At 42.6% G+C, this 20,399-nt stretch overlaps 1 protein-coding gene and 1 long non-coding RNA gene across 2 annotated transcripts; one reads left to right on the top strand and one right to left on the bottom strand.

The window, feature by feature from the left end:
- Positions 1 to 1,551: 1,551 nt before the first annotated feature.
- Positions 1,552 to 14,558, top strand: srd5a2a (steroid-5-alpha-reductase, alpha polypeptide 2a). The gene is made up of 5 exons (XM_080759512.1): positions 1,552 to 1,864; positions 5,795 to 5,958; positions 7,826 to 7,927; positions 11,759 to 11,909; positions 13,432 to 14,558. The coding sequence occupies exons 1-5, from the start codon at positions 1,575 to 1,577 to the stop codon at positions 13,496 to 13,498; spliced, it is 774 nt and encodes a 257-aa protein (XP_080615638.1). The 5' UTR covers positions 1,552 to 1,574; the 3' UTR covers positions 13,499 to 14,558.
- A 404-nt stretch (positions 14,559 to 14,962) lies between these two features.
- Positions 14,963 to 20,211, bottom strand: LOC308312796. The gene is made up of 3 exons (XR_013963813.1): positions 20,171 to 20,211; positions 18,307 to 18,517; positions 14,963 to 15,854 (listed from the first exon to the last, which is right to left on the bottom strand). It is a non-coding gene; the product is annotated as an uncharacterized lncRNA (long non-coding RNA).
- Between the last annotated feature and the right edge of the window lie 188 nt (positions 20,212 to 20,399).

A 20,399-nucleotide genomic window follows, 5' to 3' on the forward strand; every position in this document is an offset into this window, starting at 1 on the left:
TATTGGCTAGGAAATAAATATTCTCCATAACTTTTGATTGGGTGGGCAGGATGCACACGTTTTGGGTGCTGTGAGCTTGTAGATCTGATATTTAAAAAAAATACCGGTAGCTGATGAGGTTTAAATAAGTGCTCGTGATTGCACTAGTCTAGTTGCTTCTTTTGGGCTTGTTTTCATAGACCTGGTTGCTTATTTCTCTTGCGAAATCTGGCAACTCTGACTCTCATTCACACACCATTCTCTCTCTCTCTCTCTCTCTCTCTCTCTCTCTCTCTCTCTCTCTCTCTCTGTCTCTCTCTCTCTCTCTCTCTCTCTCTCTCTCTCTCTCTCGCAAATAGACATTGTAAATACACTCCCACACACATGCTGTAGATACACATAGTTTATAGGAACCAAGAAGGAAGCAAGAAGGAAGCAAGAAGCGATACTGAATGAAGGAGAAGCGAGGCATCAATTAAAAGGGGCTGTAATGTAAGTGATATTAATGTAAGTGATATTTATTTGGGCTTAAAACAAAAATACAAACATAGACTTTCCAGGTGGATTGCCATTTTATCCAATCAGGGGAGAGAAACCATACATTTAGTCCAGTTATTTATATATTAGTCCAGTCACTTTCACGTCTGCTATTTGATTAGTCTCAATCACTCCCGATGTCAGTTGTTTACTGTAACTTCTCTCTCCGGCTGCTTGGATGAAATTGGTATCCGACCTGCGAAACCCATTCAAATCTGTGTCATTTTAGATCTCTTTGGCTATTCAAAAATAGCAGATATAAGCTCAGCACATCACTTCGTGCCGTGATAATTATGAGCTTGTAGATCTGCTATTTTCGAGAACCACTGATATTATAGCAACAGTTTTTTTCAAGAAAACCGCGCTTGTGGAATCGTCCCTCAGCTCTTCAAGGACAACTCCAGACTATAAGTAACATAAGGGCTGTATTTTGCGCGTCTTAAGTATACCAGGTCTTATTACCTATAACTTGAGTAAACTAAAGACCTGGAGGCGTGATCAATGCCATTTAATTGGCTATTCTGAGTGGCCAAAGAGCATTGATCACGCCTCCAGGTCTTTAGTTTACTCAAGTTATAGGTAATAAGACCTGGTACTTATAAGACACGCAAAATACAGCCCATAATAGTCTACACTGTAGACGGTATCATATTTGGGGGGGGGGGGGGGGGGGGGGGGGTGGGATAATTTTTATCCCACGATTTTGTAACCCATTTTTCACCCCTGTGTCAATCATCTAATGTGACCCTGGGCTCTACACACCCTCCACCAACATAGTCCCCATATATGGGGAACAAGGGGAGAGCAACGGACTTGAACTCATGCTTCCTTCATGCCTGAGTGTCCAAGTTGCTCCTTTTACACCTGACAGGGGGGAGTTTCCCTGGTTGGACGTATAGCACGTGGAAGGAACACGTTATTCCAACCAGTTCCTTTCCCCTCCATCAGGCGCCCCCGGCTGGCCAGGGGGGAGGCAGTTTACACTCATTTTTAACAACAAAAACATATCGCTTATATATATACTTACAGTACAGCACCTGTAAAAAAGGAGAAAAGGAATGGAGTGCAGCGTCGGCGTCGTTCACTACCTCAGCTGGGGCTTCGTGGTGGGCGCGCTGGCGTACCTCCTGAAGCAGACCACCCGGGGGGAACGCACGCCGTACGGGCGCTACGTGGACCTCCGGCCTCCGGGGGGGGTCGCCGCCGCCGTCCCCGCTAAGCTGGCCTGGGTCGTCATGGAGGCGCCCTGCGTCCTGGTGCCGGCGCTCCTCCTCGTCGCCACCGACACGCGGCCCGGCCTGGGGAGACACGTGCTGCTCTGGACCTTCTGCCTGCACTACGTCCAGAGGTCTGTGGTGCTTCTGTTATATGATGGCTTTTTAACCACTGAAAAGGTAAAAAAAGAGAAAAGGCAGCACACTCGTATAGCCACGATGCATGTATGTTTATTAGTAACCGGCCTTTCGGCCTTCTTCAGGGAATACAACAAGCCATAGGACAAACTACACACTTATCCACACTTTTCCTGGGCTGTGTGTGCTCCAGTTCCTGTCGATCTGATCCAATGAAAGCCAATGAAACTGGTCAGATGATCAATGATATCCAATTAAATCAACAGGAACTGGAGCACACACGCAGCCCAGGAAAAGTGTGGATAGGGGAGCAACAACAGGGGGTGTGGTCGTCATCAGGAAAAACCAAGTGATTGGGAAGCCATTTTGAGGCAAGTAACAATGCACAAATTCCAAATACAACCAGAATAGACATTCAATGCACAAGAAGTGTTTACTATTTAGCCAAGTGCAATAATAAATACATTTTAGGTCAATGGTTAAATATTTGCAATGGCATTTTTATATTAATTAAAGAGATTTAAATACATTTAGTAAAAATTTGAAAACATCTAGAAAAAGCTGGGGAGACAGTGGCTTTTAACCACTTAACATATGTTAATGACACTTTCCCGAGGTCTTCATGTGTGTAATATGTGGGTTTTAGATATTTTAGATTTTTTTAGCAATGTCCGTGATGTCACAGACACCGGTCTCTGCACTTCCTTCCTGGACTATACTTTGTTGTCTCAAGTCGTCCCTCCCCCGAGGAGGAGCAGTCAGTGCACCAAAGCATTGTGGGAATTGTAGTCCAGCAAGGAAGTGAGATCAGTGTCTGTGAAATCATGGACACTGCTAAAAATATAACATAATCTGAAACCACATATTATTTATTACACACATGAAGACCGCAGGAAAGTGTTCTAAATCTTCTAAACGTCATTAACATATATAACAAAAAGTGTCCCTTTAAAGAGAGATTTCACTATACACAGGACCGAATGAATGCACTGACGTTTATTACGAGAAGGGGATTACATTGAGAATGAACCAATTGAATGAATGGAACATGATAAAGTCGTGAGCTTGTAGATCAGCTATCCTGACCATTTCTGTCTCTTATTATAATTTGACAATTGGGCCAATGGCCAATGTTTGACCAGTCCTTTATAGTGTAGTTTAATATCAGTAATGGTATTTCTTTTTAGGTATTAAAAAGGTCTTGAAAGTCCATAAATTGTCACTTCACTGTCAGTCTGGGCAATATCAGTAAAATCCCCTTTGGGTGGCGTGTCCCTATAAATTGTGTTTTTCACACATAAGACCCACGAAAAAGTGTGACATGTGAGCTTGTAGATCTACTATTCTCAAACTTGGAATCTAAACATGAACTACTGGTGACTACACCATGGAGGCGTCGACTCGTGAAGCGTGACACCGCCGCTGACGCTTAAACAATCGTGTGATGAAGACGAGCAGGGTTTTTTTCCATCCAGGAGAGTTGATCCAGTTGATTGAGTTGATTGATGGCAGGTGTGCACAACCCAGGGGAGTTAAGTGGCCGGGCGTCCAGGACAGGAACGAACATGCACACAAACACGCATGCACGCACACATACTGAACATGCACACAAACATGCACGCACACATACTGAACATGCACACAAACATGCACGCACGCACACATACTGAACATGCACACAAACATGCACGCACGCACACATACTGAACATGCACACAAACATGCACGCACACATACTGAACATGCACACAAACATGCACGCACACATACTGAACATGCACACAAACATGCACGCACACATCTGAACATGCACACAAACATGCAAGCACACATACTGAGCATGCACACAAACATGCACGCACACACACATACTGAACATGCACACAAACATGCACGCACGCATACTGAACATGCACACAAACATGCACACACACATACTGAACATGCACACAAACATGCACACACACATACTGAACATGCACACAAACATGCACACACACATACTGAACATGCACACAAACATGCACGCACACACACATACTGAACATGCACAGACGCACAGGCAAAATAGAAACATTTCTTCACCAGGCCTGGTTGCCTATGTACATAAGTGTAAGCTCAGCCAAATTAAGGTCAAGTTTACTAAGCTATTGAGGATATAAGTGGTTTCAATAACTGCAGATACACATTAACACATGAATCCATCATTAATAGAGACGATGATGTGACAAACAAAAGAAAATATACATTCATTTAAACACTGATGATAAAAACAAGTCTGTGAAGCTACAGTATAGCTATCTATGAAATCTATGAAAAAGTTGAATCTGTTCGGCATACAATTTCATACAATATGTAGTGGGGGATTGGGGGTCCCTGCTTTATCTGTCTCTCTGCTAAAGGGCCAGCCAGGTTAGCCTGAAAAACGTTGAAGACCCCCCCCCCCCCCTGGGGTATCTAAAAGGTCGGGGAGGTTCATAAACTAGCGGTTAGGGGACTGCAGGCAACAAGATTGACAGAAAGAACTCACCCTCATACAGGGATTATTATGTGCCACTCTGATTATGTTGTCTTAACCAAACCACGGCTGAGGGATACATAGGTATACAGGACCACGGAGCATAATATGGTTCCATGATTACATGCCTTTGGAATGTCAGGTTTACAGCCTGTTATTAAACGCTACAAACACAAGGTTACCTCCCCGCCCGGCCCTTAATGGATTTTGACATTAGGGAGCGAAGAAACTTGTCCCAGTAATGAATGGGTGGTCGAGAGTGTGGTGAGTGAACCACATTATTTCTATGTATTTATACACCCCACACACACACACACACACACACACACACACCATAGCCTGCAGGAATGCGGTCTGAGATTATGGATGGCATTTGTGATACTTTGATTTAATCTCCCTGGAGTTCAAATCGACGCAGCCAGCAGCAGGAATTTGCGTGACACAAAATGTACTTGTCGCGTGCTCAGGTATATAGCGTGCATGCACCACCAGGCCTTCAAAAAAAAACTGCTTTAATACCAGTTAATTATCCATGTCCAAAATGTGGATGATTGTGGAGTGAAACGCACCCATGCGTGGGTGCCGCCGCACACACCCAGTTTGAGCACACACACACAATGAGCACTAATAATGCATTGTACTGTACTGCAGGTTTACATTATAGTTGTGACACGGTTGGTCGCATTCTTCCACAAGTCTCTCTCTAGTATACTTACAGTAGAGGATTAAAAACTTAGTGCGTCGCATGAATTTTGAATTCATTATATTTTGTGTTAGTTAGAACATGTCTAAAATAACAACAAATATATATTGCTAAGGTGATAGCTAAATAAGTGTCATAATCCGATTCACCGATTAATCGTTTAAATAATCGGCAGATGAATCGATTATGAAAATAATCGTTAGTTGCAGCCCTAGTGGATATGCGTGCATGTTGTTGAGCCGTCGACGCTCATACAGACTGTGTGTGTGTGTGTGTGTGTGTGTGTGTGTGTGTGTGTGTGTTTGTCAGGACATTGGTGTATGGCCTGCTGACCAGAGGGCGTCATACAGACTGTTTGTGTGTGTGTGTGTGTGTTTGTCAATTGTCAGGACATTCGTGTATGGCCTGCTGACCAGAGGGCGTCATACAGACTGTGTGTGTTTGTGTGTTTGTCCCTTGTCAGGACATTCGTGTATGGCCTGCTGACCAGAGGGCGTCATACAGACTGTTTGTGTGTGTGTGTGTGTGTGTGTTTGTCATTTGTCAGGACATTCGTGTATGGCCTGCTGACCAGAGGGCGTCATACAGACTGTGTGTGTGTGTGTGTGTGTGTTTTTGTCAATTGTCAGGACATTCGTGTATGGCCTGCTGACCAGAGGGCGTCATACAGACTGTGTGTGTGTGTGTGTTTTTGTCAATTGTCAGGACATTCGTGTATGGCCTGCTGACCAGAGGGCGTCCGACGCCGCTGCACATCGTGGCGTGTTCCGTCACGTTCTGCTCCGTCAACGCCTTCCTACAGAGCCACTACCTGCTGCACTGTGTTCACTACCAGCACTCCTGGACGACCTACACACGACTGGCCGCTGGTACGTTGGGTCTACAGTACATTACTGTTCCTATTATAGCGGCTCCGAGAGTGTACATTCCATCTGTACACTCTCAGAGTAAGGATTTCTTTTTTTTCTTTTTTTTTTGCCGCGGACCTCCATCAGAAAAGATTTGGAGTTAAGATATTCAAACATTTTAAAGATCTTTCGTTAAAATAACCAATTTGAAGATGGGGCGGTATAGTGGCTCAGGATTGACATTTCCACCGCTGTCGGTGTGTGAATGACAATGTGCGTTTGTGACTGTAAGGCACTTCGGATAAATAATTTACCATATCATTATGATTACAAATAGTTCTCAGCAAGTCAGCAGAAAGGGATCGGTCAACTTTGCAACTCTGCTTGGGTGCTTGGTTTCTGTTGATAAACGCTAGATTGAGACGAGTGAGAGATATACTGTCTGGCTCGACAAGATCGCAGCATCACGTTCATGATAGTCTGTCGAGACAGACTGTTCATGACTTACGTTGCAGATGGGTTCTCAGATTGCATTCATAAGAACGTGACATCACAATGCTGAAGATAAAGCCGGAGCTTTCCTATACCGTCACACACACTGACCTGAAATAACATTTTTATCTCAGTGCTAAATCACACGGATATATCACATAACGTCTCCACGTTTGCGTCCATACATAATATATCTGCCTTCTTTTTTTTCACCCCACGTTTTGCAATACATAACATTTCTCACCCGGTGCCAAATGCCTATAAGCTCAGCTGTAATCCTGCAGGGCGCTACTCTCCCTCTCTACCAGCTCAGTGGCCTTGTGGTTAGAGTGTCCGCCCTGAGACTGGGAGGTCGGGGTTCAATCCCCGGCCGGGGGTCATACCAAAGACTGTAAAAATAATGGCCCTGCTTGACACTCAGCATCAAGGGTTGGATCAAGGGGTCAGCATCCTGCTAACTGCTGCAGCACACACACACACACACACGTAACCTGTTATACGTGAACCCTAGCTCACCTCAAGCTCAACGTTGTCACGTCACAGGTCTACAGGTGTAAAATACTTTGTCGTACAATCTCCACCATCGCAGTTTCAAGAACGGAGAAGCAGAAAAAGAGGTCATGTATGGTGCATGATACATAACGTGCGTCTACTATATGATGCGCCACGTCTCTGCGTACGTGTGTGCGTGCGTGCGTGCGTGTACGGTTGTAACGCACGCAACTCGAGAACCGTTTGACCCACATACTTCACATTCGACAGTACACGCGCTCCACACCCCCACAGGGAGCGCAGTGCCAGGTATCGAGTCGGTCGGACCCACGGTTCTCCAGAACCGCCACAAAAGGCTCTGCTCAGGCTCTGCCAGTGGGCCTAATGAGGCCAACTCCTTTCACCTGTGCAATTTCTCTCTGCCTCTGCCAATTGAGGCTCAACCAATCAGGCTCTGCCGGTGGGCCGAATTGATTGCCAAGTACACTTTTCAGTTTGCAGTCTTCACACACACACAGGCACATACATGACAACGTATATCATTAGGTTCCCAAGTTGCATCCTTCCCAAGTAGGACGGTGGCCGACTGTGACGGGCACGTACACGTCTAGTGGTTAAAATTGCAGTTAAATAGTGTCCGAACAGTCAGCAAAAATAGCAAATCTGTAAGCTGACGTGTTGCGACGAGTTGTGATGAGTTGTGTATATCAAAGTATAGGTCTTAAGTGGTCAATTATGATAAAATAATGGGGGTTTTTTTCTGAAAACGGCCCACCCATCTGAACACAACATAATGTCATGTGGTCACATCCGTGAATGCTTTCGAGATTTTCAAGTGGGCCTTGATCCAGAAAAGGGAAAGAAATACAGTAAGCTACTGTAACTCATTTTTTTTGCTGTATAGGTTCTCTGGTGTTTCTAGTGGGAATGGCCATCAACATCCACAGTGACCACATCCTTCGCAGGTTGAGAAAACCTGGAGAAATTGTCTACAGGATTCCCCAAGGTAAGGAATGTATGGAAATAAGATGAGGGAAAATTAAGATAAAAATGTATCGATTCCCATGGATAAATTCAGTGTGTGTTATAGTGTTATAGTTAACGGCCTGTAGCTGCCTGACTCAAGGGCTACACACACCGTCTGTGAACGCCGCGCATCAAAACAGCCGTTCACGCCTCACCTGACCTATAGAGCGTCGCAGTCCCGCCCCCTTTCATGACGACGCCAGGCCCAGGAAATAGTTCCCAATGCATTTTTCCCATAGACATTTCAAAACGTATTCATTTAAAGACCTTAAGCGTCGTACAAAGCCAACTCTTGTCATGACAACAAACACAATATTTTGGACCAAACAAATAATTACAAAGAAGAAAAACAACAACAAAAGTGTTGTAACCTGCCGTTTTCTGCCGTTTTTTGATCTGAAGTCCTGACTGTCTGACACTACTAGTAACCCTAACCCCAAACCTAACCTAACAGCATGTATGTCGGACTGACGGGACATCGGACTAAAGGGCGGTCCATACTGTCTCCGACCACCGAACTTTTCGTCGGAAAGATCAGACTTTTATTTTTTCTCCAAAGTACAGTTCGGCGAGTCACAACATCTGGGAGCACAGCTTTCAGAACAAAAAATTGGAGGAATGTGTTTTCAGAAGTTGCGAGTGACGTCATGTTGTAGTTGTACCGGCCGCTTTCCGACGAAAAGTTTGATGGTCGGAAGACAGTACATGGACTGCCCTTAACTCGTGCCCACCCTCTGGGACTCTGTATCCAAGAACAGAACATGTTGGTCAGGTCAGTCTGGGGTTCAGACTTCAGAGTTGGTTGTGGAGCCCGATGGCTACTATAGCACAAAGGACTGTCCTAGTGTCCTAGTGGCTTTGTTCTGAGCTGTGGGACTTGCGAGACTGTCCTTAGGGTATATGCCAGTGTGTGAACTGTAGTATCCCCCCCTGGTCTCACATACGTTTCTAGGTCAAGTCATTCTAAACATGTGAAATGTAACTCCTGTGCCAAGCAGCACACAGGTCACACCCTCTTGATCCAGTTTCACTTAGGCCCCTTTTCCACCGGTTGGTTCCCAAAGGGAACCGGTTCAGTTCTTTTTGGTTTTTATAGTCTATGAGCCAGAGCTCCAAAGTTGAAACGTTAACTATGAATTGAGTGGAGCAAAACCATACCTATATTAGAATGTTATCACCATTAAACTTCCCCAATTGAGTACTTACACGAAGACAATGATTTAAATTTTACATTTTTAAATATGCAAATGAGGAAAAAGTATAGGAAATCGAAAATATGAAAAAGCTACTACTGTGGAAGGGTTATCATGTATTAATTTACTTGTATTGATCCTATAAAAAAAATTATATATAGGGTATAGTTTGCTCCCATGGAGCTCTGGCTCATGGACTAAAAACCAAAAAGAACTGAACCGGTTCCCATTGGGAACTAACCGGTGGAAAAGAACTGAACCGGTTCCCATTGGGAACCAACCGGTGGAAAAAGGGGCCTTAGTGTGGTGTATTGTAGCATTATGATTGTGGCTCCTATTGCATTGTTATATACAATTGAGAAGAGTTAACCCATTCTGGACGGGAACTCCTTTTGGTGTTTTAACTCAGCATTATGTTATACTTTAGCTATTGAAAAAGTAGCAGATCTACAAGCTCATAGCGCTACGAGCTTGTAGGTCTGCTGTTTTTGAAAAGTCGTGAAAATGCGGCACAAATCTTTGAATATATATTCTTTCAGAGCAAACGTTTTTTTTTTTTTTCGACGTCAGGCCGAAATGGGTTTTAAGTATAGGCCTACACTTTGTGCGCGGTTCGGTTGTCCAAGTCCTAGACGCGTAGTATGCAGAAGTGCCGTTTGCGCCTGTGCTTTGAGGCCATGAAACTCACTGATCACTGATTTTTACCTCTGTGTTTTCAACCCAGCTTCGTGGGTTGAATCACGTTAAGTTTCCCTTAACGTGATTCAACCCAGCTTCGTGGGTTGAATCACGTCAAGTTTCCCTTAACGTGATGTGATGGACCGATTACACACGCCCACGTTACATGCCCAGCATGGGGTAAAAAATCACACCCGTGTGAAGTGAGCAACGCTCTTATCATCATCATACGTCATCATACATCATTTAATTCTCAACAAATGGCACATATCTCCCACCCAATGGCATTTGGGATGAAGGAATTAAAAAAAAAAAAATTACGGTTATCTTTTGGTACTTTGTACACCGACTTCCCTCTGGTAGACGGTACAAAGTACCAAAAGCTAACCATAACATTTAAATGCCATTATTAAGGCACTAAATGATACCACGTGGACAATAAATGAAACTAACTAACTAACTAACATTACGCCGACCATTCACAATTTGCGTCCTCGGTTTTTGTCTTCAATGTTTGTTTACACACGTTTGTCTTTAAATGTTTGTGTTTACACACTTTTGTCTTCAGTGTTTGTGTTTACACAATGTTTGAGTTTACACACTTTTGTCTTCGACGTTTGCGTTCACACAAACACTCAAAGCTGGACATACAGGAGGGGCTAGCCGCGCCTCAATAACACACAGTGGGGCCAAAGGTCAATCGCTGTCTGCCTGCCAAAATGTTATACGGTCGTCTCGTGTGTCTCACTCAGATCGCACTGCTCACGATGCGAGTGCCCCACCCACAGGCACCAGAGCAACACAGAAAGTATTCCACACGTCACAACCTTAGAGTATACTGTATATTGTGGCAACCCAGGGGAGAATAGGCACAGATTCACAATAAAATAAGAGGCTCAGTCAGATTCAACATGAACTTAAATTGTCTTTTATTAAAGTGTTATGGAAAGGGGAAAACGGGGGCAAAACGTCAACACAGGGTTCCTCTTGTCAGGGGCTTGGGCTTCTATTCACATGCAGTCCTGTGGGCAGAGCAGAGAGAGAGCTAGTGACTACTTTAGTTGGGGGAGAGTGCTGTAGGCTCTCCCTTGTGGAGTTCAGTCGGCTTGTGAGATCTCCCTCACACCAGCCTCCTCATGAACTAGCCTCGGTCCCAGGCTTACTTATCTGCGAAAAGAAAAGCCTGGTCACAACCTAAAGTCAGAGAAGCTATCGGCGGTTGTATCCTCCGGAACAGCCGTCAAATGAATTTCCCCCGGATAAGATATTTTCCCCGACCAATCACAACACTTCATGATTCATTGGCGGAGAATGTAAACTGATTTGTTAAAGCATCAACGATTTCACTTCCGCTAAAATCCCGCAACTTCAGCTGATAGTCTTTTCAGCTTAGGTCTTGCGGCTCTTGCCCAGGGTGCTCATGAACAGAGTGATTCCTCCTTCCTCACTCCTCCATTAGTTCAAACTGACTCACCACACAGCTTGGGCGTCGGCTCTTTAAAAGCTTCTGGTGATTGCCTTACCGGCTGCAGGTGCGTCCATGTCCAGGCTCCCATTGGCTGCAATACCTGTACAGGGTGATTTACTCCCTCTATCACCTCCCCCGCAGCCTCATTCTGTGGGGAATAGGCCTGGCTGTTTCCCCTGGTTTGCCACAATATGAATAGAGATGGCACCCGAATTCTCCTTCCATCCACTTGCATTAAGTTGCTCAAAAGCGCATGAGGCGATTTCACTCCTCCTTCCGGGTAGGAGGTACAGAGTGCATTCTGGGATGGATTTGCCCCAAACACATGAACGCGCTGCCGTTGAACGTGCACGAACGCGCACGAACGTGCTGCCGTCGTGAACTCAGGGTTTCCTCTGGGTGCCGTCTCTATTCATATATACTCTAAGGTCACAACGTACACGTTAATTCACACTTTTCCTCTCGACTTCAGGGGGGATGTTTGAGTACGTTTCAGGTGCCAACTTCTTCGGAGAGATGGTGGAGTGGGTGGGATATGCCATAGCCACGTGGTCCTTACCGACCTTCTCCTTTGCCCTCTTCACCATCTGTTCCATCGGACCGCGGGCGTACCACCATCACAGGTAAACCTTCTGACTTACCTCATCACGTCATGGTTTAGGAATAAATGGTTAAAGGTAGAGTAAGTGATTTCACTCAAAAAACCTTAGGTTTCGTTTTTGGCTGTGGGACCTAAGCCTTCGTCCAATCAGGATAGAGAGTCAAAAACGAAACCTAAGGTTTTTTGACCCCCAGGGGTTAACTGGGGACAGGGAGGAACTCCTTATATGGTCAGCACACTCTATAGTAGAGAGGATTATCACAACAAAACAAAAAAATAAGTGATATTTGAATTAAGTGAAATCACTTACTCTACCTTTAACCACATTAACCCATTTAGACATTTAGAAAAAACATTCACTTTGAAAGAATACATATTCAAAGATTTGCGCCACATTTTTACGATCTTTCAAAAATAGCAGACCTACAAGCTCGTAGCACGCGCTATGAGCTTGTAGATCTGCTATTTTTCAATAGCTAAATTAATTGGATCCCGCAGAAAGCTCACACATTTGTAGTCATACGTCATAGACGATTAGACGTTATAGATGACTGAAATTTATGGGTGATTTATTTTAGGTTTTTATAGAGCTCCCAAAACCCCAAATCTCTTTCAAACACAACTGTGTATGATCTTATCACTTGTTGTGAGTCATCACCATTTTGTCACTTTTAATACATTTCTACATTTTAAGATGGTGTGCGTGTGCGGTAGTTTTTCATCGCCGTTGTCTGAGCTGTTGTCGATTTATAATTTATTTAACAATGCAATTTAGTTTGGTTAACATCAAACCTGCACATTCATTGAAACCTCACATCCCGTGCTCTTTTATTGAGAAATGTATGTAGATCGTGTCAAATCATGTCTCACCTAGACACAGGATCTGATACACATTTTGACCTGATGCTCAGGATTCGATTAAGGTCAAGATTCCCCCTGAGCAAGCAGGCAGGCTCTATCAGTTCAATGGTAAAAAGTAAATAAATGTCAGCACTCTGCAGGAAGCCGGGTTCAAATCCGGGGTAGAAAAAAGTGACATAGTGGAGCTTTAGATATACGCATGGGTCGGCGGTGGCTCAGAGTGGCTGGATGGTAAACCGCAAGGTTGCCAGTTCGAACCCGGGCTCCCCCAGAGTTAGTGTCGAAGTGTCCTTGAGCAAGACTCTGAAGTCTGAACCCCTAATTGCTCCTGATGTGCTGGTTGGTGCCTTGCATGGTTTCCGCTGCCATCAGTGTGTGAATGGGTGAATGTAATGCAGGCGCTATATAAATGCACCAGTTACCATTTACGCACATGGACCCGATTTCGACCATGGGTGCTAGCTGGGCCATTAAGTTAAAGGAAAAGTAGAAATAGAAAAGAGAACAGGACATGTTCACCCTCTAGGCATCATCTTCGTCTTCAAGTCAATATTAACCTGAAGGAGATCCCTGGACTAGGGTCGAGACGTTCTTTCCCCATGTAACTAGAGTGCCTATTCTACTTTTTTCTCAATTGTAAACATTGTCGCATAAACTGAAACGGTTGTGTTCTTCTCTTCTAGGGACTACCATCACAAATTTGAGGATTATCCCAAGGCCAGAAAAGCGGTCGTTCCTTTTCTCCTGTGAACAGACGACACTATACATGGCGTCATCACGTGGCTGAACCCTCGTTATTCTAATGAAATCAAAGTAATCTTTGTGTGAAAGGCTATAGCTTAGGTTTCATCAGTACGCCGATGGGGCAAACGATATGAGTGTCTGATTTCATCTCCTCAGAGGAAAGGAATGCTATCAACAACACTGTGGCCATTATCAACCCAGCTTCATCGAGTATTATGTCCACAAATAACTTCCAATCCGACGGCTACAACAAAAAATGGAAGAGGGCAGGGTTCCCTAACAGAAGTATACACAAAACATTCCCCCCTGGCCAGCCGGGGCGCCTGATGGAGGGGGAAAGGAACTGGTCAGAATAACGTGTTCCTTCCACGCGCTACGGAAAATCCCCCGTCAGGTGAAAAGAAGCAGCTTGGACTCCTATACAAAATGAATACGAAAAGGCTAATGTATATATACAGTAGTATTAATTTATCATATATTCTTTACTCTTACCTGTACCTATTTTTTAAAGTGAAAATAAATAAATAAGTAGCCTTAAAGGCTTAAGAAGTCAAATTGGTGACTGACTGACTGGCCCAATCGATCACAGCTGCCACGACGTCTGAATTTCCCCACCTGAATCAATAAAGGTTTATCTTATCTTAGAAAGCAGTTATTTATTAAAGCCTTCAACTACAGTACACACCCTTTGTAAGGTTTTTAGGCTTTCCAAAACAAGGCTGGCTATAACCAAAGTGTATATTTGTATTTATTTGAAGGTTATATATACTGTGTGTATGTATATATCTATTTGTGTGTGTGTGTGTGTGTGTGTGTGTGTGTGCGCGCACACACACATGTTGAGAAGCGCCTATGTCCAGCTTTTAGTGTGTGTGTGTGTGTGTGTGTGCAAAAACTTTGTCCTACACAATCTGAATCTTGTTATTTTGCATCTCATTATTCCACCTGACCAGTCAACATTTATATGTTGCATAATGTATTAATTTACCCAGGAGATCCACTCCACTGTTACACAATCTGTTATAAGTTCGTGCACTCTCTCCCCCTCCCTGTGTGTGTGTGTGTGTGTGTGTCCTATGTCCAGCTTTTAGTGTGTGTGCAAAAAAGTTGTCGTACACAAACATTAAATTCCCATTGACAAAATGACAATGGACAATTTTACGTCATAGTGTAAACACAAGCACTGCGTAACACAAACGTACATTGATATGTTGTTATAATTAAGATATAATAATATATTATGTTGTTGAGGCTTCCAACTCTCAACTGTCAGTAAGAAGTCTGTGATGATGATGTACAGTGAGCGCCCCTCACTTCACACAGGTGTGATTTTTACTTTTAAAGTCAGTTGTCTTTCATTTTCCTCAATCCCCAAGTAAAAATAATTGAAAAAATCTTTTACCATCAATAACTATAAAACTCAAGGAAAAGGTGATGATTTTAAAATACAGCAGACAGCAGTAACAAAGCTTCCGCCCATGGATTATGAATCACCATTTATTATTGATAATGTCATACCGCTGAAAACATAAAAAAAAAAAAAACTTTACTGAAAGTAATTATTCACTTTTGCAATTACTTTGTCATGACCGGTGACAGATCATTGAAGTGTTTACAATGCATTATACTGCACATCGTTTTCCCCACGTTGGCCCTGAATAAAAAACAGTATTATGTCACAGAAGTCTGTCCTCTCCACTCTCCAGTCCAGGATGATACAAGCAAGATTGGGGCACCTGAGAAGTCTTGGCCACCTCAACGTGAAATAGGCTATTTTCTTCCAAAAATGAATAAAAAGTATGCTTTGGAAAATTGGTCTGAACTAATGTAAAGTATACAATGATTTGAACATGCAAAGTACATTCATTAACCAGACCTATAAATGTACCCTTCAGCTTATCGTTTATGCCATAACGACCATATCCACAGGTTTTGTATAGCAATTGTTGAAATATTAGGCATAACCCATTAAAACTGGGAAAGCGTCAGAGTAAATTTTACATTTCTGCGTTGGCTATTAAAAAATAGCCAAAGCATACATTTATTCCTCATTTTCTATATATATTTTTTTTTTTAAGAAAAAAAAAGGTGCACCAGACTTTTCACTCTTCCGGTTATACGCCGGCTGACCTGGGGTCAGTCTTGAGGTGTTTTGTCGTCACTCTTCCGGTTACCCTTCCAGAACGCCGACTGACCTGGGGTCAGTCTTGAGGCGTTTTGTCCTTCAGTGGCCACCTCAGAGCGGACCACACTCTTCATGGTCCTCTGCATGAGCCAGGTGCCCAGGTGGACCGCCAGGAACGTCCCTCCGGCCACCCACAGCCAGTTCTTCCTCATCCAGCTCTGAGACTTCATGTCGTCTCTATGAAGAGAAGCACAATAAAACGACCATCACTTTACTTTTTTCTACCGCATACACTGTGGGGCTGTATTTTGCGTGTCTTAACCATTCTGACCTGAGATCAGATTCTAAAAATGTTCTTCTACATCCTGACAGTTTTCTGAAAAAGCTATGTTTCTATGTCGGTCGTTCTTCGATTTTTCAATAGCTAAATAGCGCCCCTCACTTCACACGGGACACCAATCTCAGAGTTAAAGGCCTGTCACGGCTCCATTAGGACCCAATGGTCCCTTTGATTGAAATTGATTGATTGATTGAAATATGTATTAACAGTTTGTAGAATTACAGTACATTTCAAGCACAAACTCAATACAAAGACTGTTAACTGTGAGTGGACGACCCAATTAAGCATTACACTTGTTTACAACAGGGTCCACATTGTTCAATTCATCCCAAGACCCAATGGTGAGAACCAGTGCTTGTACATGACTCTAGTACTGTAAGACTCACGCCATTCATTTCATTGACTTTGTCTCCCTCTCGTGACGGAGAGAGGTAATTGCAACGATGTGCAAACTAAATGAACCCTATAGTGTCCGGACTCCCTAGTGCTGTGAATATAATATGGGATCAACAAGCTCATGATGCATTGTGATTTGTGACGCATTGTGAGCTTGTAGATCACCCATTTATTAGATTTGTTGTGATTTGTTGACATTATTTAAGTGGTTAAATCTATAATGTCCAATCTGGTTTCATGTAGCATGCTTCAAATAATGTACCTGGCATTATTCTAAATGGGTCTAAATGGAGTGGAGAGACCACCTCCAACCACTGCACATGTACTAGTTATATTGTATAAACATACTCGTAGATCACAAAGGCTTTGCAGGTAGACCACATGACACATTAAAAAAAACTACTTGAATTAAGGTGCCTGATTGATTAAAAGAGCCTTTCAGCTCAAACACACAATACAAATGCAATACAAATAACTACGAATTCTATTTCCCATTTCCAAGTGTGTTTGTCTTATAGTATGTAACGCCAGTGCTACACTCAAATTCAAATAAATCCCCTAGCTTTAAATATCTAATTTATGTAAGGATAACAATAAACTAGAACGGTGTCAGTTTATTGCTTCCCCCTTTTCTATTTTAGACTATAGATCGATAAGGACTGTTATTCAAAGGTCAGGTTAGGGGGCTCGCCTCAGTGGTGTCCGATTAGAACTTAAACCGGGATGTCTAACACGTGTAATTGGAACGGTGGTCTTGGTGGTGGCAAGGTATCTGGGTTGTAAATACCTCGGACCGGCACGTTAAAATTACCACCGCTGAAGGGTTAGGTTTTCATGGTAGGGGTTCAATGCCTTGTCCAAGCCGGGCAGGCTTGGACAAGGCATTGAACCCCCTACCATGAAATGTTCTATGAGCAGGGCCTGGCTGTAAACAAGTTCTTGAGCTTAGTCCAGTTACCCTGGGTAAACATAGTACCTTTCCTTTCCTTTCCCATCTGGAGATCCAAATGATGGTGTCGAGCCTTTGTAACAATTACCCATATATTACCTCACCCGTAGGGACAATTACTCCAAATGCTATATAGAGTTTGGAACTACACATCCCGAAAAGCCAAGAACGGAAGCTGTCATCTGTCATTTCCGTCACGAAAAGATATTTCTGATGAGCAGCAAGATAAGATATACTTTGATTATTTTGATGTATTAGGACACATTGTCGCGACTGTAAAGACAAAAGTGGCGTCGTCACATCCACTTTATATCAATTTCAGATCCGGTACTGCAGTGTTTTTCTTTCGCCAACCTCACACTGAGCACTTGGTGGGGGGGTTGGTTTTACTGAGAATAAGTTTAGGGTTAGGCATAGTTTTACTGGGGTTAAGTTTAGGAATAGGGTTAGGTTTGAGGCACCGTTTTACTGAGGTTAAGGACAAGGTTATAGGAATAAGGTTTGGTTTAACTGTTGAAGCATAGTTTAGGTTACGTTTGGGAATACTGAGCGGGGTGACTGTGTTTTGAGGCGAGCTTTCCAGTATTCGATCATCTCACCTTGTTTATAATTCTAGAGCCAAATGAGCCTCATGGAGAATAATGGACTAAATCCAACATCACAAACAGTTCGACCAAATATTGCACTGCAACTTATTTTACCCTAACGATAATATCGATTGTCTTACATTTTCCAAGTTGGGCTGCAATTTTTTCCCCCCAAGTAGTTCTGCAATTTTTTTGCAAATCGTTTGACATTTTAAAATATAAAATAGGGCTTAACCCTTAGAGTCATAAATAAGTAAATACATTAAAAATAATTAAAATAAAAACATGCACGTCATATCAGAATATTCCAATATCCATCCAATACTTAGCCTCATATCATAATATCGATATCATATTGGCGTATTGCCCATAAAAATAAAATAAAAATAAAAGATGATACCGGTGATAAAAACTCACAGTGGACGCCCGTCTACTTTGCCTTGGCAGAAGAGGTCACGTAGCTCACGATGCCCGGCTCGGGGACGTAGTCCTGCTTGTGCTTGTAGAGCTCCGGGTTGAGTTTCAGAGCGTACCAGCCCAGGTGGATGAGACCCAGACTCGTTCCCATAACAATTAGCACCTTATAGTTCTGCCAGAGGCCCATGATGCATGGCGGTGTAGGACACGGCTGCACAACCAACGATAAAAAACGACAACAAAAAGAGCATATAGTTATACCACTTGTCTAGGGCTGAACTGATATGATGGTAAATGATTGTCAACTTGTCCTTACCTTTACCTTTTCTTTTTTTTCTTTTTTTTAATGACCCTCAGTTTGATATGAAATAGCCTATTCCACGGACCCTTATTTGATAATACTTTGATCTATGGGTTTATTTAACTCTGAGTGTACAAAAATGTTCCCTCATCCCAAAATGAGGGAACATGAATATGTAATGTTTTGACTCTTGTCTTGTCTGTCTGTCTGTCTGTCTGTCTTGTCCGTTAGATATTTTTTGCGAGATATCTACAGTAAACAAAGATCCTTTGTGTGAGCTTGTCATTGGCTAAGGAAGAACTGATTAAATTGTATTAGCCAAATAGGCCAAAATCACAAAAAGGTGAGTAACTTCTAAACAAATTCACACAGCACCACAACAACTTGGCCAGAAATGGTCACAGGCAAGGCACTGATTAACTTAATGGTGTTGTAGTTGATGACCAAATTCAGTTGGGCCACTACAACATTTTGTGAACGCTGCATTCTGATGGTTATCTGAGTGTCTGTGTGCACAAACTGCACATCTGGACAAATTTCTATTTTCTAAATAGTCTCACTCTCAACATTGTATGAGGTTGAAAGTCATTATAATAACTCAATATCTTACCACTAACGTTTTCTATAAAATTTGTCGATCAGTTATCTGTGAAAAGCAAAGCTTTTGCACACCTACAAGCGACAGGTGCGTAGGAGAGGGTACGGTGCCCCAAATATGAACAAGGAAAACAACCGCACACTGTCTTCAAATGCAGTGACCACCATTTATTTACAGGGAAATAAGCCCTATCGATCAGTTATCTGAAATTGACGGAACATAAAGCCTGTGTTTATGCATATAAATAAAAGGAAACTTTAGTGTAATGTGGAGTCGTGATAATCTAGTCACTCTCACACATTATATATATATATATATATATATATATATATATATATATACACACACACACACACACACACACACACACACACACACACACACATACATACATAACATAAGTATAAGTTAAAGTACTTAAAATGTGCTGTTCCACTGAGCTTATAATGCATTATGACCAGCACTTATAATGTGTTATAAACCTTGTTTTAAGTTGTCATACATGATTATAAACCTTTATAACGAGTGTTATAGTTATCTACCTCCATACCTCACAAACAAGCACATTATACATTTTATATAATGCATTATAAAGGCTGTAACGTAACGGTGACCCCAACAGCACATTATGGAACGATGATATGATGCTTTGCTGAGGGAACATAGGGTCTATTTTTAACAGAGGATTTGCCTGAGAGAACATATAGGCACTAAGTTCCACTATATTACAGTTAATATAGTTAATGTTATTATATAGTACTAGTATAGTTTGTTGATATTACTTTTGATGCGTTAATGGTAATCGGAATCCCCCTCTACAGTCCACACGCGCGCGCGCGCGCTCTACACCCGTCTATGAAGAAAAACTACATGTCTGCACTGGTAAGTAAATATCAATATATCTACATTTCTGAAGGGATTTAAATTAATGTCACTGTAAGCCATAATGAACAAACTGTTCTCACCTTCAGCAGTCAGTCAGCTGTTTCTGTTCAATCACTTCCGGGGTCCGACATATGATATGCGGCCCTGCATGATGCCTGTTCATAAATGTAAATATAATATCAATCCATGCCGTTATTAGCTAGTGACGGTATTATGGATTGATAACTTGAAAATTGTGTAAAGTATAAAAAGTTGTGTCAATTGCAGCTACAAATAATTATGTACAGGTATTCAAATCAGTTGCTGATA

Source organism: Protomyctophum bolini, assembly GCF_963924005.1.
Source record: "Protomyctophum bolini genome assembly, chromosome: 3".
Taxonomy (NCBI): domain Eukaryota; kingdom Metazoa; phylum Chordata; class Actinopteri; order Myctophiformes; family Myctophidae; genus Protomyctophum; species Protomyctophum bolini.